This window comes from Balaenoptera ricei, chromosome 15 (assembly GCF_028023285.1).
Source record: "Balaenoptera ricei isolate mBalRic1 chromosome 15, mBalRic1.hap2, whole genome shotgun sequence".
Lineage (NCBI taxonomy): Eukaryota > Metazoa > Chordata > Mammalia > Artiodactyla > Balaenopteridae > Balaenoptera > Balaenoptera ricei.
This window is the reverse complement of record NC_082653.1, coordinates 60,345,130-60,370,971: the sequence shown is the minus strand read 5'-3', so window position 1 is coordinate 60,370,971 and position 25,842 is coordinate 60,345,130. Positions and strand designations below refer to the sequence as shown.

The following is a 25,842-nucleotide window of genomic DNA, read 5'->3' as shown; positions in this document are numbered from 1 at the left end:
CCCTCTTCCTGGAGCACATTCTCCGTCTCTGCACGGCTGTCACCTTCTCAGATCCCCACCGCGCCCTCACTCATCCCACCTTAAGTGGAGCCCTCCCATCATGGTTTCATTACCCTGATCTAGTCTCCTTGGTTTTCACTGCCCGAAACGGTTTTTTTTTTTGCATCCTTGTGGGTCCCCACCGCCACCCCCCCAACCCCTTATGAGGCAGAGACTCTGCCCGCTGTTGAGCCCCGAGCACAGTTGGCTGTTGAAAATACAGGTGTATGAGGTGACATTTGGGGGGCGGGGGGTCTGAAGGACAGGGAGCCAGGCCCTCTAGGGTCCATCGCAGAGCTACCACGGAGCTCCGTGCTCCCCTTCCTCATCTGCGGGAAAGGGGACAACAATGGTTGCCCGGAGGCTCCACAGAGTTACAACTGGGAGAGTAGAAAGTACCGGATAAGGATTTGCTAAATAAACAGTATCTCAGGGGAGGCCTCCCGACACCCGAAACTAGGTCAGTTCCAGGTTAGACGCTGTTCTAACTCCCTGCTCTTCTGCCCCGGGGCCGCTGCCGAGAAAAAACACCCACGGCTCCCATCAATTTGAATTGCATGTCCGCCCCAATCAGTTCTCAGGACGGGTGCGTCCCGGAACCGCTTGGCCCTTTATTGGCTCCACCCCGCGGCCCCAGCCCGGCTGGGACCGCGCGCCCGCTTCAGGGGCGGCCCCGGAGCCCAGAGCTGAGGGTCGCCGCCGCCCGGCCCGACGTGGCGCCGCCACCGCCCCCGGTGCCGACGTTCGCGGGCGCAGCCAATGGCGGCCTCTCCCGAGCGGCGGGCGCGGCCTCCAGCCGCCAGAGGGCGCCGCGCGGGGGCAGCGGAGCCACCGCCACCACCGGTCGCAAAGGGAAGCTGCGAGCAAGCGCCCAGGCCGCCGCCGCCGCCGTTGCCCGCTCACCGCGCGCCGCTGCCTGCCCGCCGGCGCGGCCGTCCCCGCAGGTAGGTGGGCGCCGCCGGGCCCAGCCGCCCGCCTGGCCCGCGCGCCGCCCCGACCCCCCGCCCGGCGCCCCTGCCCGGCGCGCGCCCGCCGCCGCCTCGTGCTCGCGCGCGGTCGGTAAGGGACGCCGGGCGGGGGAGGGGCGGCGCGCTTGGCCCCCCCGCGGCGAAGCGGCGGCCCTAGGGGCGGAGGGCTCGGCCACAAAGGGCGCGCGGCCCCGGCGGAGGGGCGGTCCGAGCGCGCGCCGCCGCCCGGGCCCCGCGGGCGAGTCGACGGGGGCGGGCGGGTCCCGGTGCCCTCCCTCCCTGGGGGCGGTGCGGAGCTCACCCTGGGGGCGCGTCTCCGCCAAGTGGGGCGCAGAGGGCTGCCGCTCCCTCCGTCCCAGCATGTGTTTCCGTTGGCAAAATACCTCCTCTCTGGTTAACTAAAAAAAAAAAAAAAAAAGGATTTTTTTTTCCCCATTATTTGTATCTGTTCCCGTGATTTAGGACCCCTAATTCAGTACCTTGGGTTTGGGGGCGGGCAGGATGCTCGCGGGGCTCTTGGATCGTTTATTTCGGGTTACTCCCCACCACCCCCCCCCCCTTTTTTTTTTGCGCGGGGTGCACGTCTAGGACGCGCGGCGAATGGTTTCCTGTCTTATATTGTGGATACGGAGACGGCCGGGCTTTAGGTTTCTTTTCCCCACCCTTAAAGAATGAAGACCTGTCAGTTCCCATTAGCGTGAATTTCCTGTTGGGGACGGTCATTGCAGGGGTGTGGTCCAGCTGGAAAGCTCCGGCTGGTCCCGAGAGGTTGCGCCTGCACCCTGATTGGGTGTATTTTCCCCGTCCCCCCATATGTAGTTAGGTATTTAAGAACCAAGAGTCTGCCTAAAGGCGATGTGAGCTGCCCAGGAAGGTGACTACTGACCGCAAGGGACTCCTGAGCGCTTGGAATGTGGCTAGACCCAATGGAGATGCGCTGCCAGTGAAAAGACGCACCTGATTTTAAACACTTAGTAAGGAAAAAAAAGTAAAATACCTCATTCGTAATTTTTTTCTGCTTAAATCGTACAGGTTGATATGGTAATGTTTTGAACATATTGGGTTAATGTAAATATTAAAATTAATGTAACTGGTTTCATTTTACTCATTTTTTTTTAACATGGCTACTTGAAAATTTAAAATTAGATATATGACTCGCATTATATTTCTATTGGACAGTGTTCAGCCAGAGCATCAGAATGGGGGCAGGGGTAGCTGGGAGCCTATGCCATCTGCTTATTTTTAACTGCTTTTCTGATGGCATGTGGCCTCCTCTCTCTTAGCCTCTCAAGGAGCCCCCTGCTTCTTCCTTCTCACCCTCAACTGAACTGTCGAGCTGATTGCTTAATGAGGATCTTGTTCTAATTTGCAGAATAATTTAAATTAGTGGACAGAATTTTCTTTGTTGAAAAAAATGTCTATCTGCTGTGTATTGTAGTCTGGAAATAGTTGTGTAAGATTCGACTCAGAATCAGATCATGAGCTATCGAAGCTGAGTATTTTCAATATTTGTGTGTGTGATGCAAAGAGCATGTTAATTTTCAGGGCCTCTGCCACCTAAATGCCTTCCTCCAAGTTACTGTGGCTTTTTCTTGGGCGCTCGTCATACCCTGACCTACACCCTTTTCCCTTCCCAGCCCTCAGATGCTGTCAGTTTTTGCCAATAAAAATGGTGGTTGTCAACCATATTGTCCCCTAATTCTTAATTTTGATTAACTGTAAAACTTGCCAGTTTGGGAGGGTTAAATCAATGTTAAGTGGGAGAGAATCAATTACTATAGATCCTCAACTTTAGGAATGGTGAGAGTGACTTTTGGAAAGTTGTGAGCATTCCAATAAAGAACAAGGTAGAAACAGAATATGTCTGTATTCTGTTGCCTTGGTTACTCTAGAAGGGCTTTCGAGAGAAAGTATGATGTGTGGAGACTTGACTTCCAGATAATATCTTGAGGTTTTTTTTGGTTTGTTTTTTGTTTTTAAATGAAAATACTTTTTCTCCAGAATCTTAGGATTGGAAGTGAAATTTGTTTTCTCCAAAGTGTGATGTGTTTACAAATCAAGAGGAAAACTTTAGATAGTATTTTTAGGGGGAAGAAATAGTAAAACATTAATCCAGAAGTTTAAAAGTTTATGCTTGTGACAATACATCTGTTTTATTTTTATTTTTAAATTTATTTTATTTATTTATTTTTGGCTGTATTGGGTCTTCGTTGCTGCACGCGGGCTTCCTCTAGTTGCATCAAGCGGGGGCTACTCTTCCTTGCGGTGTGCGGGCTTCTCCTTGTGATGGCTTCTCTTGTTGTGGAGCACGGGCTCTAGGCATGCGGGCTCAGTAGTTGTGCCTCGCGGGCTCTGGAGTGCAGGTTCAGTAGTTGTGGCACACGGGCTTAGTTGCTCTGTGGCATTTGGGATCTTCCCGGACCAGGGCTTGAACCCATGTCCCCTGCATTGGCAGGTGGATTCTTAACCACTGTGCCACCAGGGAAGTCCCAATACATTTGTTTTAATTCACACACACACGAAGCATATTAAGTGGAGGTGAAAATTTTCTTTGATATAAAGAAACAAGGCCACTTGTCCTTATCAGGTTTTGCCCCAACAAGAAATTTGCTTTTTAATTTTATTATGAGTTTAACAATGTGTTTTTAGTTAATTTATTACTATTAATTCCACATACCTTTCAAAGCTTTGGGAACCAGGTAATGGATGCAGTAAGAGAGAGGCAGAAATTTTTCTGTTTCACAAATAAGGAAGTGGAACCTTTGTATTTTATTAGAATACCTGAGTCTGGAGCAGGAGAGTAATCTGGCACTTCAGAATACCTCCTCTGCAGTCCTGGACGTGTCACTGACCCAGGGTCTGGGCGCCCCTGGGCAGGCTGTTTGGAAGATTTCACATCTTTCTTGTTCATTCCTCCCATACAGGATTCCTGTATGAGGTGAGATGTTCCCTGGGCCTTAGGAGGGCTGGGCCCTATAAGGGGCACCCGGCACATGTTATTATATCTGACAGCAAGTTCAAAATGGATAGCTTGGGGGCAGGGGTGAGAGTGTGGCAAAAATATGAAATTTCCTTCTTGATGTTGTTTAGCACAGCCTTCATCATGGGGGTTTCATTTTTAGTAAAAGGGGAAAACTGTCTCATAAAGTATCCAGTAGGAGATTGAGTGTTCCAAGAAAGTGATAGAACATCTGTAATAATCTGTAATAATGTTTCCCTCCCTGGGTTTGTGGTCACTGAGGGATGTAATATATCCACGCGCTTTTGTTAAGTGTTACCAGAGTGAACGAACACTGTTGCAAGCTGGGGTGACAGGAACTTTAACTACTTTGTGTGCGTGTTTGTTTATGCCATTACCATGACAGGCTTGAGTCTGAGGGTAGCATTGAATACAGACTGGAAATGATAATTTTTCACTTGAAACTTAGGAATACCTTTTAAGGCAAAAATACAGGCACTGTGCTGCATTCCCTGGGGCATCTTCTCTGGTCCTGTGTGAGGGTGTCTCGGAAGTAAGGCTGTTTAATATTTATTCCTTGCATCTAAACACGTGATGTTGTGGGTGGAGCGTATTTCCATTCAAAGCTCCGGCCCCGGAGTGCTATCCTAACTCCCTGTGTCCACGCTGTGGACACCCTCTGCTTGTCTGAGTTGCTTTAAATCATGTCCCTTGCACACGTCATCGTGTGTGCCTGCGTGTGCAGAGACGTGTGTTTGTCCTGTTCCTCTCGAGTGGCTTTGAAGTGCCCACCTGTCTGTCGCAGCTGCATGTGTTTTTCAGAGCCCAGCCCAGGGCCAGCATAGCCGTGCTCTACCTCCTGGCACTCGCCGTGCGGAATTGCTCTGTGGATAGGAATTCAGGCTCGGAGCCAGCCTGGCCGGCTCGGCCACTTCCAGGCTGTGTGATCCTGGACTGTTTGCGTCACTTCTCTGTGCTTCCGTTTCCTCTTAAGTACCTACCTCGCAGGGTTCTTAGGAGGATTAGATGATTTAATATGTGTAAAGAACTTCGAACAATACCCTGCGTCCACTAAGAGGCTTCAGTGTTAGCTATTATTTCCATCTCTACCGGATATTGTAGTCACAATTCGTTTCCTTGGTGTTTTCTGATAAGGGGAGCTAGTTTATGAAGTTACCATGTAAGGCCAAAATTTCATGGTTTAGCATTTCATCGTTTAGTTATAGCTTTGTACTGGACTTCACTATAATGGGTTCCACCTAACAAGTACGGAATAAATATGTAAGGAATTATACTGGAGAACCAGGGGACCTTTGCTCCTGTAAAGCTTCAGAGTGAGTAACAAACTTAAAATCAGCTGATTCCGGGAAGGTGATGTATGTTCCAGCTTGTAAGAGTTTAGTTAATTGAATGAAATTCCTATCTAATTGAGTTTCTGACGTATTTTATTTATTTATTTTTACTGTTCAAAGCTCCCACCCCCATCTCTTTTCCTTTTTGTTTAAGGAGGAGGTGGTGTGGCTGACTTGCTTTTCCCCTGTTGGCAATGAATGAAACCCTTCACCGCACTCCTTGAGCTGCTTACGGTTTCAGGTTTTTCTCTGTCACTGTCTCTGGTTGATTCCCACCCTATTGATTTACTCCTTGCTTTGCTCCCTAAGGAGGTGGGGTCCACCTCAGCCGGCCCTGCTGGCGTCTGGTCACATCCTCTTGGCCCCGTCCTTTGGTTTGTCACGCTTGCCTTGAGTGAACGGCTGTACCCAGGTACTTTGTACGGAGCATTGTCTTTATGCTTGGCCACTTCATTCATTCTTCATTCAAGTTTTCATTGACTTGGACCCAGAGAGTGTAAGGTGATGAGAACTAAGAAAGATAGGGGGCCCCTGGAAGGGAATGATGGGGTGAGAGTGGGGTGTGGCGACGGAGTTGGGGGGGAGGGACGGCCTCTAAAGCTGACACTGAAGCCAAGACTCTGGGGTGAAAGGCCCGTGCAGATCTGGGGAGAGTGTCGGGGGGCAGAGGGAACAGCAGGCACGAGGTCCCGGAAGCACAGAGCCCTTGACTCATCCCAGGAACCCACAGGAAGAAGGCCAGTGCGAACGGCTGGGTGAGGGCGGCGTCACAGTCAGGAGTCTAGATTTGATTCTGAGTGCGCAGGGGACGCTGGCAGAGGATTTTAAGCAGGGCTGTAATAACCGACTTGTGCTTTTAAAGAGCATTCCTTTCAGTTTAGTGTGGGAACTGCATGGGGGAGGGGACAGTGGAGAGAATAGGGAGCTGAGAGTAGAGGTGGGAGAGGAGGGTATTCGACATCCACCTGTGGCTCAGGCGGAGGTGGCAGAGGAGGTTTGAGAACTGACAGATTTGGGGTGTCCTGCATGTATTTTGACAGTATCACTGATAGAGCCTTTGTCGGTGGATTGATTGGATGTGGTGAGAGAATGGTTTCTTGTTTGAGCAATTGGCCAGAAGGTGGTTTTAGTACTAAGAAGGTAGGTTTGGGCAAAAGGTTAGTCTTGGGAGGAGGGCGTAGGATTAGGGGACATTTAGTTAAAAACGCTGAGTAAAGGTCACAGACTGACCCAGAATTTTGTATGGGCCTTATGCATATCAGTGTAGGATAGAAGGCCTTTTTGTAAATGGTGTTTGGGCAACTCGTAGCTATTTGGGAGGGAAATACACACGCACACACACACACGTATCCAGTTTAAGAAAAAAAAAATTTTTAATGGAACAGTGAGAATACTAGAAGAAAATGTGTAGAATTATTTTATGATCTCAGAGTGGTGCAGGCGTTTCTGAGTATGTCAAAATCCAGAAGCCATAAAAATAAGTATTGATAAACTCAGCTACTTAAAAATAAAACTTTTGGGGCTTCCCTGGTGGCGCAGTGGTTGAGAATCTGCCTGCCAATGCAGGGGACACGGGTTTGAGCCCTGGTCTGGGAAGATCCCACATGCCGCGGAGCAACTGGGCCCGTGAGCCACAATTACTGAGCCTGCGCGTCTGGAGCCTGTGCTCCTCAACAAGAGAGGCCGCGATAGTGAGAGGCCCGCGCACCGCGATGAAGAGTGGCCCCCGCTCACCGCAACTAGAGAAAGCCCTCGCACAGAAACGAAGACCCAACACAGCCATAAATAAATAAATAAACAAAAAATAAAAAAATAAAAAAAAATAAAACTTTTACTATCAAAAAGTACCAAAACCAGGACTTCCCTGGTGGCGCAGTGGTTAAGAATCCGCCTGCCAATGCAGGGGATACGGGTTCCATCCCTGGTCGGGGAAGATCCCACATGCCATGGAGCAGCTAAGCCCGTGTGCCGCAACTACTGAGCCTGCACTCTAGAGCCTGCGAGCCACAACTACTGAGCCCACGTGCCACAACTACTGAAGCCCGCGCACCTAGAGCTCGTGCTCCGCAACATGAGAAGCCACCGCAGTGAGAAGCCTGCGCACCGCAATGAAGAGTAGCCCCTGCTCGCTGCAACTAGAGAAAGCCTGCGCGCAGCAGCAAAGACCCGATGCAGCCAAAAAAAAAAAAAAATACCATAACCAATGTCAAAAGATTGACATCACGTTGGAGAAAATAATGATAACATCACAAAGGACTGCTTTCCTCAACACATAAAGAACTTCCATAAGTCCGAAAAGCTCAGCCTGGAAGAAAAATGGGTGAAGGAAATGAAACAGTTCATGGAAAAGGAAGTGCAAACAGCTCTCAAATCTGAAGAGGTGTTCGGCCTCACTAATGATAGACTAAAACAAGCAGGACCCCAACCACAGTTGTCACACTGTTTCTCATCTCCCTGACAGCGATGGAAACATTTGATAATTTCTTGGTGAAGGGGTAAAATAGCAACCCTTGTGCACTGGTGGTGGGTAGGGTCATTTGGTAAAACTTGGCAGTAGCTGGCAAAATAAAGAAATGTACATACCCTTCATCCTACGGAAATTCTTTGAAGATATGCATATATGAAATGTTCTGTGTACCTGGTGAACTTTTAAAGATTGGAAACAACCAAAATGTCCATGACTAGGGGGCTGGTGATGTTATGGTGCAGCCATATCACGGAGCACATTGCACGGCTGTTAAAGGTAATGCAGCTTGATACGTGCTGATATGGACTGACCTTCAAGATATGAGGTACCAATCGAGAAAAGCAAGGTGCAGAACACGTTAGGAGCCCCAGTTTGTATAAAAAATAACGTATGCACAGGATGTTTTTAACTTTTTATTTTGAAATAATTATAGACTCACAGGAAATTGCAAAAGTTGTATATAGAATCCCATGAACCCTTCCATCTGCTTCCCCCAATGGTGCCATCTTACCTAACTGTAGTGCAATAGCAACGTCAGGAAACTGACACTCACGTAATACTGTTAACCCAACTACAGACCTGACTCAGTTTTACATTCACTCGTGTGTGTATGTGCGTGCACACGCCTGTGTGTGTATGTGTGTGTGTGTATCTATGCAGTTTCATCCCATGTATAGATTCACGTAACTACCATTACAATCAAGATACAGCTTGGTTCACACAGTGTCTTTGTCAGGACACATAGCAGATCGGTAACAATGGTATTGATTGATTGCCTTCACAGGGCAAATGGGTGGTTGAATGACAGGGTTGGGAAGGCGACATTGCTTTTCGCTGTCATAATATTTAAACTCCTGCTCTCCGAACAGTGTGTGATGTCTGGACACCCAAGTAGAACTACCAGGTAGAGGGTGTCTAGCAAGCTCTGCCAGGGGACAGACGTGGGGAGTTGTCGGGCCCTAGATGAGTGTATTTAACACCTGGGCAGAGCAGGAGGTCCCTGAGGGGAGAGAGTGCCTGGGGGAAGGGGGGGTCTGATGACACCCCAGGGCCCTCACGTTTAGAGGTCAGTTGGAGATGAAGCCCCTGTTTTGAGGGGACAGTGGACACCTGTCATGTGCTGCTGAATTTGAAGAAGGAAAGTGATTGTTGGATTAACTTTTATCATATTCTTCCTCACTTGAAAATTGAGGCCAGATTTTGTTGACTGGATCTGAAAATAAGATGGTGTATAAAGCCTTTATCGTTTTCTTTTAAAATGAGATGGGGGGGTGGGGAGGCTTTATTTCACAGGTAAGACTAATCTGTGGTGGAAAAAAATCAGAACAGTGATTCCTGGGCTGGGGGTGAGGCAAGGATTGGCTAGAGAAGGGGCCTGAGGGAACTTTCTGGAGTGACGGTGATGGTGTGTCTCACCACCGGGGTCTGGGTTACATGAGTGTATCGTTTGTTAGAAGTTGCCTTAAATTGTGTGCATTTTACCTTAAAAAACTGTAAACAAATGTGGAACCCCAGGTAATGATATGTATGCTGAAGTGTTTAGTGGTAAATTATAATTGATGTCTGCAACTCAGTTTGCAGTTTACCAAAATTGGGTTGGTAGATGGACGGAAGTGTGGGCAGATGTAATAAATATAGCAAAATATTAATTGTAGGATATAGGTAGTATAGAGGTATATGTTATTCATTGTAAAAAAATTTTTACTGTGTGTGTAAAATTCTTCATAATAAAATTTAGGGGGAAAATCTACAGAACATGAAATGCCCTGCCATATTATATTTAAACATCACCTGATGTTATGTCTTCAAATCTTTAAACATCTAAAGGAGGCATAGTATTTCATGCTGTTAAGAATCTGCGTCTTATTTTCTCTTAATCACTTGCTTGAGTTGTCAGCTCTCTTCCACCTGCCCTTTGTCCTTAAGAGGCCAAGGTTCAAGGTTTTCGAGCACTTTCTGGAGAAATAGCTCTAAGGCTCTTAACTTGGCGGATTATCATTACCCCGGAGTTCCTTCTGAGCCAACAGATTTACTTTTTGAGTGAACCTCAAACTAATTCCCCACCCCACCAGACAGGGGTTGGGAGACGTGTGTCCTTCACGGAAGGAGAGGGGATGCTTCTTGTCTTTGGCTTCACTTCTTTTGTCCCAGTCCCTCTGGCCTGACCGCCCTGGACCCCCAAGTGCACCTCTGGGTGCCTTTGAGCTCTAAGGTTCTGACTCTGTTTTAAGTAAAATAGAAGAAAAAGGCTGGGTGACCCAGTAAGTCATCTTTCTAAGGAAGGGCTCAGAAGCTACGTAGACTTCTTTTAATACTTTATTTCTTTTCCCAGATATCATTTGTTTACAAGGTTAAAAAAAGAAGTTTTAAAGGTTTGCAGTGAAAAGACGCTGTCCCACCCCTTTTCCTGAACCCCTGGGTTTCTCTCACTGCTGTAGCTTTCTGTGATCCCAGCTGGAGCTATTTTGTGTGTACACAAGCAAATATGAATATATACCCCTACCCCCTTTTAAAATAACAGAACAGGGTCTTACTGTGGACACTTGCACTTTGCCTTTTTTTCCCTCCAGCACAATTTATTCAACCATTTCCTTTTTAAAAAAAAAAAAATTAATTAATTAATTTATTTTTGGCTGTGTTGGGTCTTCATTTCTGTGCGAGGGCTTTCTCTAGTTGTGGCGAGCGGGGGGCTTTCTCTAGTTGTGGCGAGCGGGGGCCCCTCCTCATCGCAGTGCGCGGGCCTCTCACTGTCGCAGCCTCTCTTGTTGCGGAGCACAGGCTCCAGAAGCGCAGGCTCAGTAGGTGTGGCTCACGGGCCCAGTTGCTCCGCGGCATGTGGGATCTTCCCAGACCAGGGCTCGAACCCGTGTCCCCTGCATTGACAGGCGGATTCTCAACCACTGCGCCACCGGGGAAGCCCCAATCATTTCCTTTTTGACAGGCATTGAGTTAATTTCCCATCTTTTTTCTCTTAGAAATAGTGCCTCTTTAAAGAACCTTGTAAGTATTCATACATATGAATTAAAAATTTTTTTGTTATGGAAATGGCCAGACATGTTCAAGTAGAAGAACAGAATGAACCCCACATACCCTCCCCTCATCCAGCTGGAGCAGTGTCCCATGTTTTTGCTACTCTTGTTTCATGCCCACCCATTTACCCCCCTTTAAGCTAGACGACCTTAAAAACAAATTCCAGAAACAATGCTGTTTTACTTCAGTATAACGGGCTTTTTAAACTTTTAATTCTGGATAATTTCAAACATAGTATTTTAAGGCAGATACCAGATACACGTGTAAATAGCAATACTTAAGTAAAGTAACCAACTTTTAGATACAAGATCAAAATATTTAGAACTGACAAATATTTAAAAGACAAATATTTAAAAGACAAAAAGCAAAAGCTACAAACTTCTAGTTATCAGATAAACAAGTGCTAGGGATATAATGTACAATGTGATAAATATAATTAACACTGCTGTATGATATATATGAAAGTTGTTGAGAGAGTAGATGAGTTCTTATCACAAGGGAAAAAATGTTTTATTCTATTTCTTTAATTTTGTATCTATATGAGATGACGGATGTTCACTAAACCTATTGTGGTCATCATTTCATGATGTGTGTAAGTCACATCATTATGTTTACACCTTAAACTTATATAGTGCTGTATTTCAATGATAATCTCAATGAAACTGGAAGGAGAAAAAATAAAAGACAAAAAGTATTAGCACCAGTTATGAGCTTCCAGGGTATTCCAGCCTCCCTCCTTACTCTACACTTTGAAAAAAGGTAGACTTAAAGATAAAACTTGCTTACAAATGGTAAGCAATAATGAAACGAAAACATTTCAGCTCCGTACTTGAAACACGGGTGCCATTCCCCTGTCACATGGGTCCAAATACATGGTTTATGTGACACGATGTCCTCTCAGCATTAGCTCTCAGTAGTCCTCATCCAGGGGTGACTGTGTGGACCCCCCAGCCCCTCCCCACCCCCGCCAAGGGGCATTTAACAATATCTGGAGACACTAGTTTGTCCCAGCTGAGGGGAGGAGGTGCTGCTGGCATCCAGTGGGTAGAGGCCAGGATGCCACCAGCATCCTGCAGTGCACAGGACAGCCCTCCGTACTAGAGAGCTATCTGGCCTGAATGGCTGAGGTTGAGAAACCCTAGTTTAGGACATTGGGAGACGATGTTTTATCCGAGATCTCTTCTATGTGGTTCTCCCGTTGCTTCCTGGGAGCTGCTTAATGAGCGTCGACTAGTCAGGTTAAATACTAACGGTGTTGACATTTGCCAGTGTTACATCGAAGGTAAACCCTTACCCTCCAGAAAATTCCAATTAATGTAACTTCACTTAGATCCTTATTCTATCAGTTGTACGAAGAAGGATTGTTTCAAAAAACACAGATAAGGTTTAGACTCTGCTCACAAGGAAGTCAAAACCCCTCAGAGGCAAGCGGACGTGAAACCATTTTGCTTCTGGAAAGCTTCCAGAAGCAAAACAAGGCCAGGACTGTTCTCGTGGCTGCTTCCGCGTGCGTAGAGACAGGCCGGGAACAAAACCTGTCGTCGAAGGAAGGAAGGTGAAATGGGGAGAGAGAGGTGACTTTAGTGCGGGGATTGTTTAGGAGGGGCCGACAGCGACAGCGTCTGCGCGGCTGTTAAGGGGAGTGAGCGGAGTGTGGAAGCCCTCTGCTCGTGGCGCATGAGACGGTGGGGACTGGCGCATGAGACGGTGGGGACCACAGACACGACTCAGGTGGTGTCCTTGGCGTCCAGGACCCTAGTCAAGGCGGCGGAGATGGACGTGTCCACAGCTAAGCGTGTGACAAGACCTAGATTATGGGTGTTTTAACTGGGGTCCAGGAGCCCCGTGCCTTGTGTAATTTCTTGCCTGTTTCTTTCCAGATTTCTCCTTTAGAAAGTGGATGTGTGGGATAACATGTCCAGTGTGTCCGAGGAGAGAAGAAAAAGGCAGCAGAACATTAAGGAAGGACTACAGTTTATACAGTAAGGGCTCACTGCATGCCTCATGTTCTCGTCATGAAGTAACTCCTTTTGGTGTGGCTCTGCATGTAGCAGGGATTAGGAAACCTTTAGTTATGTTTCCGAAGTCCTGTTCTTTTGGGTTAGAAACTAGATATTTTTGTTCTAGCAGTATTTTCTGCTCTTGGACGTTGATTTCTTTCTGTTCTGAAGTGGATCTTGCTGTCGCTGATTTTTAGGGCTGAAATCCTTAAGTATCCTCTAAAATGTTAGACTGAGGAATTTGAACCTAATCTCGTAAGAACAGTTCTGATGAGTGAAAATCAACATCTGTCAGCACACAGGGCTTTTGTGATCGCACTTTTTCTATTACGAAGCTCGGTCTCTAACTGGCCTTCATGAAGCACGTCAGTGACAGGACCACAGCCTGGGTGGCCATGTCCAGGCAGAAAGGCCTCTTTGTCCCTCCTGGGAAGGGGACATTCTTCCCCTCTGTTCTATAGTAAATTGAATCAAATAGTAGTAGTGTTTCTATACTATTTTAAAACTTTTTCGGCATTTGAAGAATTAGGCTGTCTTTAATTAGAAGTAGATTTGCAGGGAAAATGTTATACTTACTCAAGAAAATACAAAGGAATAGTTTTAGATTTTTTTTTTTCATGACTACAGTTATATGTGAATAATGGTCGTAAAGGAGAAGCAGGTCTTTAAAATGTGCTTTGAACCAGTGGTGAGCTCATGAGAACCTCAGTTTTAAGATGACTCCTGGGTGAACAAATCCTGATAAGAACCTGATCATCAGAATTGATTTGTTTCTTCTTCTTAGGTCACCGCTGTCGTATCCAGGAACACAGGAACAGTATGCGGTAAGGACTCTGGGAAGGTCTGCTTGAGAACTCCACAAGTAGCCTGTGAACTGCCACATGTAGCCTGGGTTGGCAAACCCAGATGTGGCCCCCTGTCTGTTTCATAAATAAAGTTTTATTGGAACACAGCCACGCCCATTTGTCAATGTGTTATCTGTGGCTGCTTTCACGACATGGTGGTTGAGACAGAGACCTTATGGCTCACAAAGCCTCAAATCCCTACTATCTGGGCATTTACAGAAAAAGTTTGCTGACCCGTGTATATATAAGACAACGTTTTTTTCCGGCGTACTTGGACAGTTGTCCTATTTTTTCTTTCCTCTATTGGTGAAGTTTTGAATTAATTTCTTTTGAGCCCCTTGACAATTACTTTTAGCCTTTCATTTCATTGAAAATGAGGGGGACAGAATATGCTGAGAGGGAGAGTGCAGAGTATCTTCTGTTCTTCCTTAGAAGAGAAGTTGTAACAGAAGTAAAGAGGTGACTGGATAATTAGGGGAAAGAGCTAGAGAGGAATCTAGTTAGTTAGAAAGCCCAGCTGACTGGGTCTTGGACTAAAGGCCCTCAGTTCTGCAGACCGTTAGTTCCCCTGTGGCTTTGCATCTCTGTGGGTTGTGGTGCTTCTGAATGTCACTCCTTTCTCTCTGCCTCCCTCCCTCCCTCCCTCTCCGTTCATTTCAGTCTCTCCCTTCCTTCCTTCCTTTTCTCCAAACAGACGTAGAACTGTAAAGTATGAGGACTAGCAATCACATGGAGCAATCCTTTCATTTTACAAACGTGCAGTTGGGGTCCAGGGAGGTGAAACAGCCTGTCTCTCAAGTCACCTCAGCTGTTAAAGGTTGATCTGGACAGTTTTCTTTATTACTTTCGTCAGCTTAGACGTGAATTCGTAAAATGAGACAAAGAAGAGCTGAATGTTTATCTGATCCTTTGATAGGAAAGGACTTTTAAAATCTTAGAGCAATGATAGAAATCCTGAAGGAGACTTAAGAACATTTGCCCCTACCAGAAGAGTGTGTATACTTACACAGTAAGAAAAAGGTTTGCCATCCCCTCCCCATAAATCAGTAAATGACCTGAACATTTAAAAAAGAAGAAACACAAATGGTCCATAAAAATGTGGAGAAGTTCAACCTCGCTGGTAATCAGATACGCAAATAAAAAAGGGTACCATTTTTCACCTAGAAATGTGTAGATTTTATGTGTGTGTGCTCACGCACGTGTGCACATGTGTTGGTGGAGGTGCTCTGAAGCAAGCCGCTATAAGTATTCCTTGTTGTTGCCTTTTTGGAAGACAGTTTAGAAATACTAGTCAGAAGCCTTAAAATCCTCATTCCACTTGTAGGAATTTATCCCAGGCTCAGAGTTGGCGAGGTCAACAAATATTGACAAGGTGCTTTTGCAGCACTTCTCTTAATAATGAGACATTGAATTTTTTCTTGGAAAAAGCAAGCAAGATGAAACCCTAGCTGAAATAGCAGTGAGTTGGCCTGGATTTGATAATTTCTTACGACAGTGCTTGTTGCTCTGTCAAATTATTTCCTCTGAAGTTTTAGATACAAAAATTAAAATTTGCTTACACTCTGACTTGTCCCTTGAAGGGTTTCAAGTGGTTACTTTCTTCTTTTTAGGTATATTTACGTGCTCTTGTGAGAAATCTTTTTAACGAAGGAAATGATGTTTATCGGGAACGTGATTGGAACAGCTCCATGAGCCAATATTCAGAAGCTTTGAGTATAGCTGATTATGCAAAGTCTGAAGAAATTTTAATCCCTAAAGAAATCATTGAAAAACTATATATAAATCGTATTGCTTGCTATTCTAATATGGTGAGTTGTGATTTTTAAAGCAATGTTTCTAGAGAGAAAAAAGGTTTTCAATAACATAGTATACTAGCGAAAGTCAGTTTCCTAATTTCAGTTTATAAGAAAGATAAATTAACTGCTTTTAGAGTGGCCTCAAGCTTTGAAAAATCAGCTTTGGCCAAATGCTTAGGTATTTAAAAATAATTTGTTTCTTAGATACTGGTCCTTGGAGATTCCTTTTTGAGTATGGCTTTTGGTGGGGGGTGTCTGCTCATAAAAAAGTCAGCCTAGGAAGATACAGGTGTTCACAGATGGGTACAGGGTACCCATCAGGTATCTCTGCTGACAGTTTGCTTCTTAGTCAAGATTCTCTTAGGAGCTGTTTTTTTTTATAGCACAAAACAGTAGTTAGCCTTCGAAAGAGTTAACAAGCTCTTCACATGTCAGAACTTAGAAAGCAATATTTTGATGTGCTTATAATTTTCACTATAGACATTCAGTAAAATTTAACCATGAATTTAAGTATCCATGTTGTCACCTAGTTCTTTGCTAATGAGCATTCATTGATGATTTGTTTTGTATAATATATTCCTTCTCAACTAGCTGCTTGGGAGTTACATTTCCATTTAACATTTTAATGAGCTCCAAAAAGGGGGTAGCTACAACTGCGAGGAAAATAGGACAGGCGAGTGACACTTGGGGGCCTCAGCCATACCTGGAACGTTTTATTTCTTGAAGATCTGGGGTATTTTATGGCCAAATGTCTGGGTGGTGGGTACATGGGTAGCCACGATATTCTTTCTACTTTTGTGTATTTGAAATTTCATAATGAAAATAATTTTTAAAAAGACAAATAATACCACTAATTTTCAATTTAAAGGAAAAGTCTGAATTTGTTTCCATTTGCAGGGAGACATCATCACAAGATGTGAACTGTTTGATTGCTAACTTTATTTGGTCTTCCTCGCCAGGGTTTCCATGATAAAGTTTTAGAAGACTGTGATACAGTCCTCAGTTTAAATGCCAGTAACTGCAAAGCTCTCTATCGGAAATCTAAGGCTCTAAGTGATTTAGGAAGGTACAAAGAGGCTTATGACGCTGTGGCAAAGTGCTCCTTGGCAGTGCCTCAGGTATGGAATTTATGTTTTGGTTCATTCGTTTACATCATAACCATTTTATTGATTCTGTGTAGAGAAATGGCCTTAAAAAGTTACATCTTCCAGCCAGCCACCCACCTGCTGCAGTTGGGAATAATTGCCCATAAAACAAGTGTCTTGACAGAGTATAAGTTAGAACTGTTTTGCCTCTTCGTCTTTACAGTTAGTAAATATAGCCCGCCACTAATCATATATTCTCACTTTTTTCAGGATGAACATGTAATAAAACTAACTCAAGAACTAGCTCAGAAATTGGGATTTAAAATAAGAAAAGCATATGTTAGAACTGAGGTAAGGTGGAGTTCTCTCCATAAGGTATTTTTGTTTTGTTTTGTAGCTTGGAGTCAGTTCTGGTTTTAAATTAGTTTCTTAATTTTCTTTCAGCTGTCACTAAAAACAGTTCCTGGGGATGGGGCTACAAAGGTAAGGTTATTGCTCTTGTAAGACTCGTAATACAAAAAAAAAAAGAAGAAAAGATAGAAGCATTAGTAGTTTTGTTTCTAATATTTTTGGTTTGTGTCTATTTTGAGACCTTTTTAAAAAAATTATTTATTTATTTATTTATTTATGGCTGTGTTGGGTCTTCGTTTCTGTGCGAGGGCCCTCTCTTGTTGCAGCAAGTGGGGGCCACTCTTCATCGCGGTGCGCGGGCCTCTCATTATCGCGGCCTCTCTTGTTGCGGAGCACAGGCTCCAGACGCGCAGGCTCAGTAGTTGTGGCACACGGGCCTAGTTGCTCCGCGGCATGTGGGATCTTCCCAGACCAGGGCTTGAACCTGTGTCCCCTGCATTGGCAGGCAGATTCTCAACCACTGCGCCACCACGGAAGCCCTTTGAGACCTTTTTATTCCTCAAACACAAAAGTGGCCAGAGCTTCCTGCCCTAGAAAAAGAAAACAAACAACTCAAGTAATATCTGTTACTCTCAATCAGCATTTCCTGAAGGCCAATGGAGCATTTTACAGGATTTTAATAGATGTTAGGTTTTATTAGAAAAAGTGGGTCAGGGCCACATACTAATTTTAGGAGTCATTGGGTTAAACATAATTAACAAGTTGTTTTTTAAAGGTAAGTCTTCTTAGAGCTGTGAGGATGCCACTGTGAGTTGGGGAGAGAGTGGTGGCTAGACTAGTCCCTCTGGAACTAGAAGGCTCCTGACTATCCTTTGAGAAATACTGGGCCACAGGAAACAAGTGCCAGTAGGCCAGCACCGTTTAACGCCATGTATTACAGAGGTTTACACGTTTTCTTTATTTCTGTCTTAATTGGAAGGAGGTCAAATGTGAGAACCTGCATTGCTCTCTTAGAGTGAGTTTTATAGCTTGCTTTATGGTTTAGAGTCCTGAAAATACTATCATCTATTATTTGGTTTAATTTCTAGGCTTTGAACTCTTCTGTGGAAGATATTGAGCCAGGTACGTTTTCACACACATCCTCTTAATCTGAAAAGTGCCAGCCTTAGACGTTATGTACATTATAGTGTTGTCAAATAAGATTGCTGTGTGGTTATTAGTATTAAAACAAGAGTAATTTCAAAAACCACCTCTGTGCCTCTGGATGTGCCAGTGAGTGAGTGACAGTACTGGATGTCAGTGAGCAATTGTTCGATACCCACTGTGGCTTCACCACCCTCTAGTAGCTCCATCCGAAAGGGGGCCAGCAGTTTTGAGAAAGAAGGAGAAGTTTTCACAAGTCAATGTATCTATTCCTGTGCAAAACGAATTATTTTTAGGATTACTTGTACTCTTTTATTTGAATTGCTTTCACTGTTGTATCTATTTATTTTTATAATTGCTTTCATATTTTCACCTAGCTCTTCATTTTTTCTATTATTGGCTGTTAACACTAGTATTACATAAATACACTGAAAATAAGTGAGTACATGTCCATCCATGTTACAGATTTATTAACTCCGAGGCAAGAAGCAGTTCCTGTTGTTTCTATACCTGCATCCAGTTTTTCTCACCAAGTTGGAAATGAGCTGGCCTCAGTTCCCATTATGCCCTTAACTTCTATTTTGCCACTGCAAGTGGAAGAGAGTTCTCTGCCATCGACAGTGTTGGCAAATGGAGGAAAGATCCCCTTCAGTATGCCGGAAGCGTTTTTAGATGATGGAGATATGGTCCTTGGAGATGAAATAGATGACCTCCTTGATTCTGCACCTGAAACTAATGAAACTGTTATGGTAAATTTCAGTGTGACTCCTTTCTTCTGAAGGCAGGCTTTTTTTTTTTTTTTTTAATCGTAGTATAACCTGCTAGATATTTTTAGTATTGACTATAGAGTAAGCTTTGGGTTTCTTGAAAATTACTTTTGTCGTTTTCCAGTGGTAACTGGCTAATTTGGTCATTTCTTTAAATAAAAAAGGGAAATGTGCTAGGAATCACATATTATGGAAACGGTAAATTTAACTTTCTGACAAAGAATAGGCATTTGACATGTAAGGCAAAATGAATTCATGGATTAAGGACTTCTCATTCCTTAAGGATAATTCTCCTATAACCATATACCATAAAGCAAGTGTCAGCAGACTTTGGTCCACAGGCCTGATCTGGCCTGCTGCCTGTTTTGTATGGCCCATGGACTAAGAATGGTTTCTAGATTTTTACATGGTTGGAAGAAAAAAAATAATAATAATAATATTTTGAGACACAGAAAATATTTCATGACACTGTAGTAACAAAGTTGACTAGTTGTAACAGAGACTGTGTAGTCCACAAAGCCTACAATATTAATATCCAGCCCCTTATAGAAAAGTTCACTGACTCCTGCTGTGAAGTATATTAAAATAGTGGCAGCAGTAGGAGGATGATGGGGGGTGGAACTCAAAGCTGGTTTCCAGGGTGGGTGAAACCAGTGATGTCCCTGTGGAGCTGACAGAGAGAAGATGTAAAAGGCAGACAGATGGGGGGTTGGTTCCTACCACTTTGATCTTGGGCAGGTTATTTCACCTTTCAGTCCCTCGGTTTTCTCATCTGTACCGTGGCAGCCCTAGTAGGATACATCTCAGAGGGTTAGGAGGATTAAATAGATGGTATGTGATTTATCATAGTATAAGGCACATGGAAACTCTCCAAAAATCCTCGCTCTGTGGGGGAGGGGCAAGGTAGCGTTCCATTTGTTCTTGTGAGGTTGTACATTCACATCTCCAGAAAGATGGTCCCCACTTTTCCAGGCTGCTCCAGCTCCCTTCTCTTAAGCACCCTTCCTTCCACTCCAGCCCCACACACATCCTCACAGTTCCTCTTTGATGAAGCCAGCTCTCATGTAGGGAATCCTAAGGAAGTTTGAAAATGAACCATGAACGTCTTATTTGGATTACAGCAATATTAGACATCACATCTCCATCCTTTTTAAAAAGTAGGCTTGAGAAGAAATCAGCTCTGTAGTTTGGATTCTGCCACTGAATCTTGATTTTGATTTCAACTTTGTTATGTAACAAAATTACCCAGTGAAGTAATTTGTTTTTATATGCTGATGTTAAAAGCAGTTTGGCCAGCTTGGAACTGAGTTTCATGGACTTTAATCCGGTCTTGTTTCCTCTCCAGCCATCAGCCTTAGTCAGAGGCCCCCTCCCAACGGCCAGCGTCGCTCCGAGCATCCCCTTCTCAGCGTCTCTTTTGGGCGCCTTGCCCATCGGTGCGAGGTACGCGCCTGCACCCTCCTTCTCGGAGCTGTATCCGCCTTTGACTTCATCCTTAGAAGATTTCTGTTCTTCTCTAAATTCATTTTCAATGAGCGAATCCAAACGAGGTAAGACTCGAGCCACTTATATAAACAGTTACAGTTCATTTTCTAAAAAAGACAATTTGGTTTGACTGTTGTTTAACTAACTCCAGATAGTTGGTACTTGAATTATTTTTATTGTAGCTGAAAATACATTGTAGCTCTAAAGTCTAAACCATCCTGTTTTAAATTCACCTGGACTTAACTGTGCCATTTTGGAGATCAAGAATCAAAGCCCTGAGAGTAGGAATGTATGTGGCACTGGTTTTTTTATAGGATAGTTTGTTAAGCTGGGTGTCCGTTGTTTTGGGGGGTGAAATGACTTTTAATGTGTTCTCTAAAAAAGGGATACCCCATCTAAAGGGTCTTAAAGACAGGTTATCCTTTTAAATTCTGAACTAGGCAAATACTTAGTTAAGACTAATTTAAAATCAGTGTTTAAAATGATAATAGATCCATCTATTTTAGGCTTCATCCATTGAGCTCAGCAAAGCATGCCTGGTGCCTTAGTTTTGCAAGGGATTGCTGAGGTTTTGGCCTGACTCCTGTTTCTGTAGTCCTAGGCTTAATATATACTTTAAACAATAACAATGAAAATCTTCATATTTTTGTGAGGCTTTGTTATGGTTAAAGGGATAAAAATCAAAATAATTGATTTGAAGATTGACAACAGAAGAAACTGAAATTTGTGGGAGACAGAAGGGCAGAGAGAAAGTAACTGAGTGGTAGACTAAGAAAAAGAAAGTAATTGAACTTTATTGATTTTCTTAATGTTATGATGAGTTCCTGCTTCATATTTTCAAAAGGAGAGGCTTCTTTCCCATTTTGAATACGAATTATTTTCTCAGTCTTTTTAACAGTCCCACTTGGTAGGCCCTGCCTTAGCTTATGTCTCTGAAAATCACTTTTTATCTAAATTTGTTTGTCTAAGGGTTATTCATGCCCTTGGTTTCTAGAGGAGAGGAAAGACTCCATAGCCCTCTTTAAGTGTCAATCATGAGCAAGAAAGCTTCTTGGAATTGGGATGGGAAGATAACGTGGGAAGCCACAGTGAGCTACTAAGCCCTGATGTTCTTATTACATGATTAGAATGAAAAGGTCTGTTGAAGTTTTTTTATTATTTTAGATCTGTCCACCTCAACTTCTAGAGAGGGAACACCGCTTAACAACAGTAATTCTTCCCTTTTACTTGTAAGTGCCACTTCCTCTTTTGTAAATACGTCGCTTAAATTGCAAATAGGTCTTTTACTTAAGTAACTGAGTTATTTGAATGAACGTGACCGGCTCCCTGAAATTTTGTGTGTGCTGTGGGAAAGAGTGCTAAAATAAGACTCTTCTGGAACATCCAGTAATAAATGCTTTGTGTTTAAGGCTGGATCTGTCATAACAAATTAATCACAATCGCAGGCAGTGTAAGAGGCTTTAGCACAGCGTGAACGACAAGGAAATACAAGATCAGGGTGTGAAAAACATGTTGGCTGATGAAGCAGAACAATTACCCGTCACTTATAACAACTCATGGAGCATCCAAAAACGTGGGGAGGGGCCTAGAGACCCAAAAGAGAGGAAAATGTAGAAGGAAATGGTTTTTAAATAGAAACGCAGTTAGGACAGAATAGTCTCAACTTCAGTCTGTGCAGAATGTCTTATTTTTCAGATGCATCTGTTTCCTTCTTTAGTGATAGTGCAATATTTGTTGGCTGTTTTTTGTTTTTTTTTTGTTTTGTTTTTTGTTTTCTTAATTCTTCTTGCAGATGAATGGACCAGGCAGTTTGTTTGCTTCTGAGAGTTTCCTGGGAATGTCAAGTCACCCTAGGAATGACTTCGGAAACTTTTTTGGAAGTGCAGTAACTAAACCACCTTCTTCAGTGACCCCAAGACATCCCCTTGAAGGAACCCATGAACTGAGACAAGCTTGCCAGATCTGTTTCGTAAAATCAGGTCAGAACCAAACAAAGGAGCAGACAGGATTAAAGCAGTCAATAACCTGAGAGTTCTTAGGAAACACCAGCTATTGTGATTCTTCAATCTCTGAATTCTTTCTAAAGAAGCAGCAGTTATTGATTAGGGGCCTTTGGAGTCTAATAGGATAAGCCGCTGCTCTCCTTTGATAAAATTTTATGTATAGAATCATATGGAATAGAATATTTACCTGACTATAATGTTTGTGAAAATTAAAGTACTTTCTGTTGGGTTATTTCATATCTTTACCCCTAAGTCAAGTGATATGAACACAATTTATTCTAAACTCGACCCAAGTTAATTTTCTTTCTTAGTTGCTTATTTAAATGCGTTCTTTACCTTTAGAAGCCATCAAAACTCCTATTCTAATAGTTAAATAAGGATTATGTTTTGGGAAGACTGGTGTTTTGTCCTGATCTTTGTTTTGTCTGACAAACAGCACGAAAGGCAAAAGTTACTTCCATAGCTTGTTTACATTTGGGGGTTATGAAGATGGGATTTTTTAATGGGAATTTAATAATCATAATCCATCTGCTCACATCTGCTTATAAATGTGCCTGTAAAATGAAATGATACTTTTTGTGCATATGAGCAATCCTTTTTACATCTTTTTCAGGCCCTAAGTTAATGGATTTCACTTACCATGCTAATATAGATCATAAATGTAAGAAAGATATTTTAATTGGTAGGATAAAGAATGTTGAAGATAAATCATGGAAAAAAATACGTCCAAGACCAACAAAAACAAATTACGAAGGACCTTATTATATATGTAAAGGTATATGCTATAATTACTTAATTGGTGTACATCGCCTAAGCGAGAAATGATTTGCTACATTTGTTATAATGGTTCCAGTATTACTGTAACTTAAAATGTTTAGATAGAGTTAACAGAAAGTTCCTTGGATTGAGACATTAGTATTTTTTATATTATTTTTATCTTTGTTTTTAACTTGCTGTCTTGTGGGTATTTTATAGTTATTTATGGAAATGGGGATTTCCCCAGGTTTTAAACAGAAAACTGTCTCAAACTTTGGGTTCTCTGACATGGTCTAAACAGAATCAGAACACTGAACTAAGGCTTTGAAAATGTTGCTCTTTTAAGTTGTTTTTGAGAGAACTTAGTATTTTCATTTTTGTCAGACCACTTCACCTGAACGAGCTTTGAATGTACCTAAATGACTTTTTAAACTTGGGTGGAGTACATCCGGGTATCAAGGCTTTTTTTCCCTGTCTGAAATAAAAATAATTTAGAATTGTGGTGCTGGTTTTTTGGTTTCTTTTTTAAGAGTTAATACCATCCCTGCATTGTAATACGCGTATCATGGTTTGAAGCTATCCATGAATTGTTATAAAAATTCAAGTGATGCCCTAAGCGTGTTTTGTTTTTTTTTTAAATACTTTTCTGATATTTTGTTGTTGTTATAAATTTATTTATTTATTTATTTATTTTTGGCTGCGTTGGGTCTTCGTTGCTGCACGCGGGCTTTCTCTAGTTGCGGCGAGTGGGGGCTACTCTTTGTTGTGGTGCGCGGGCTTCTCATTGCGATGGCTTCTCTTGTTGCGAAACACGGGCTCTAGGTGCGCGGGCTTCAGTAGTTGTGGCACGTGGGCTTCAGTAGTTGTGGCTCATGGGTTCTAGAGCGCAGGCTCAGTAGTTGTGGCACACGGGCTTAGTTGCTCCGCAGCATGTGGGATCTTCCCAGACCAGGGATCGAACCTCTGTCCCCTGCATTGGCAGGCGGATTCTTAACCACTGAGCCACCAGGGAAGTCTCCCTAAGTGTGTTTAATATTTATTGGCTTTGAAAAAAACAGTCCGCGTTTTAAATGTGTTTTAATTCCCTGTCTTTCTAGATGTTGCTGCCGAGGAGGAATGTAGATATTTGGGCCACTGCACATTCGCTTATTGCCAGGAAGAGATAGATGTCTGGACGCTAGAGCGAAAGGGAGCATTCAGCAGGGAGGCTTTCTTTGGTGGCAACGGAAAGATCAACCTTACCGTGTTCAGACTGCTCCAAGAGCATCTTGGAGAATTTATATTCCTTTGTGAGGTACTTTCTCCAAACCTTACTTTCTGCTGTGAAATTGGTGGTAGCTTCCGACCCGCAAGCCCAGAAGTATCAAGTACTTAGCTCTGGTCCTGCCATATGATAAAGCATCTGCTCAGCAACGGTAGCCACTGCTATTATCCAAAAGAATACTGTTAAGACTTCGTACTTACTGAGTGTTATTTGGTGTAAGCATGTAATGTATAGGTATGTACATCATAAGCATGGCACGGAAGTTCTATCTCATATTATGTTTTCATGATAATTCTTCTTCTCTGTTTCAGAAATGTTTTGATCATAAGCCTAGAATGATAAGTAAAAGAAACAAAGATAATTCTACTTCTTGTTCTCATCCGGTTACAAAGCATGAGTTTGAAGACAATAAGTATGTTGGTAGTTTCTAATTTTTATAGTGACAACACAAGAGTCTTTTTTTAGATCCAAATTAAACCAGAGTAGTATCTGCTCAGGCATTCCCCCTCTCCTTTTGTTGCTGTTTTGAAAGATGGTGACTATTTTTAAATGGCTAATAGGTTTTGCTGAGAATTTTAAAATGAATTATTTAATTGAAATTTAATACAGAAAAGCAATACTGATTTATAGCTTCTCATGACATGGATTTAGGTATTTTATAGCTTAACATATAATTATCCCCTCCCCTCCCGAGCAAAACAATTGCATACAGTGATATATTTTTTCTGATAAAGATTTAAAATGTATTTTCAGTCTAGAACTTTACATTTTATATGTGTATGTACATTTTTTTTAAAGCTATGGCAGAACAATAGTAAAATGTCACTCCCTTTTCCTCTTAGGTGCCTTGTCCACATTTTGCGAGAGACAACAGTAAAATACTCCAAAATACGTTCTTTTCATGGTCAATGTCAGCTTGATTTATGCCGACATGAGGTTCGATATGGCTGTTTAAGGGAAGACGAATGCTTTTATGCACATAGTCTTGTAGAATTGAAAGTCTGGATATTGCAAAATGAAACAGGTAGGTTTGTGTGTGATTGAGAAATGTCTCTTCAAGAGCGTCAGGGTTTATGAAGTGGTATTGGAGACCCTTCTCCATCAACCTGGTGTGGCAACACTTGATTTTTTCCTGAGCTTTAAACCGTGTAGTCACTTCATCTTTAGAGTGGCCTATTTTGAGTGTGGTCTCGTATAAGTAATTGCTGATACAAGTTCATGTATGAAGTATGGACTTGTGAGGAAGAAAGATTCCTCGGAAGACACCAAGAGCTATATTTGTAAATATTCCATTTTGAAAGAATAATGGGATGTTCATTCTTGGCAACAGATTATGCCAAGTGGGGTTAATTAAAGAATTGAGTCTGACTTTGCCTAGATTGGTGGCCTGTTGTTGTGTCGAGGACCTAAAAAAAGGCTTCTGCGTTTCCCAGGTATCTCACATGACGCTATTGCCCAGGAATCTAAACGATATTGGCAAAATTTGGAAGCAAACGTACCTGGAGCTCAGGTATTTTTTCCTGTGTACTTTC

The 25,842-nt window shown here is 43.1% G+C and overlaps 1 protein-coding gene across 3 annotated transcripts in view; it reads left to right on the top strand.

Moving 5' to 3' along the window:
• Positions 1-882: 882 nt before the first annotated feature.
• Positions 883-25,842, top strand: part of ZC3H7A (zinc finger CCCH-type containing 7A) — a 34,612-nt gene continuing 9,652 nt past the window's right edge. The window contains exons 1-17 of one of the 3 annotated variants that reach the window (XM_059896516.1): positions 883-983; positions 12,696-12,797; positions 13,600-13,639; positions 15,271-15,468; positions 16,416-16,574; positions 16,812-16,892; positions 16,986-17,024; positions 17,981-18,014; positions 18,501-18,784; positions 20,148-20,352; positions 21,452-21,516; positions 22,080-22,266; positions 22,904-23,065; positions 24,144-24,340; positions 24,622-24,722; positions 25,153-25,334; positions 25,744-25,820. In XM_059896516.1, the coding sequence (XP_059752499.1) occupies positions 12,730-12,797; positions 13,600-13,639; positions 15,271-15,468; positions 16,416-16,574; positions 16,812-16,892; positions 16,986-17,024; positions 17,981-18,014; positions 18,501-18,784; positions 20,148-20,352; positions 21,452-21,516; positions 22,080-22,266; positions 22,904-23,065; positions 24,144-24,340; positions 24,622-24,722; positions 25,153-25,334; positions 25,744-25,820 (2,079 nt within the window). In that variant the 5' untranslated portion in view covers positions 883-983; positions 12,696-12,729. Of the gene's footprint in view, positions 984-1,863; positions 1,996-12,695; positions 12,798-13,599; positions 13,640-15,270; positions 15,469-16,415; positions 16,575-16,811; positions 16,893-16,985; positions 17,025-17,980; positions 18,015-18,500; positions 18,785-20,147; positions 20,353-21,451; positions 21,517-22,079; positions 22,267-22,903; positions 23,066-24,143; positions 24,341-24,621; positions 24,723-25,152; positions 25,335-25,743; positions 25,821-25,842 lie in introns of those variants that run through there. The other 2 variants (XM_059896517.1, XM_059896518.1) reach the window with 2 other exon arrangements.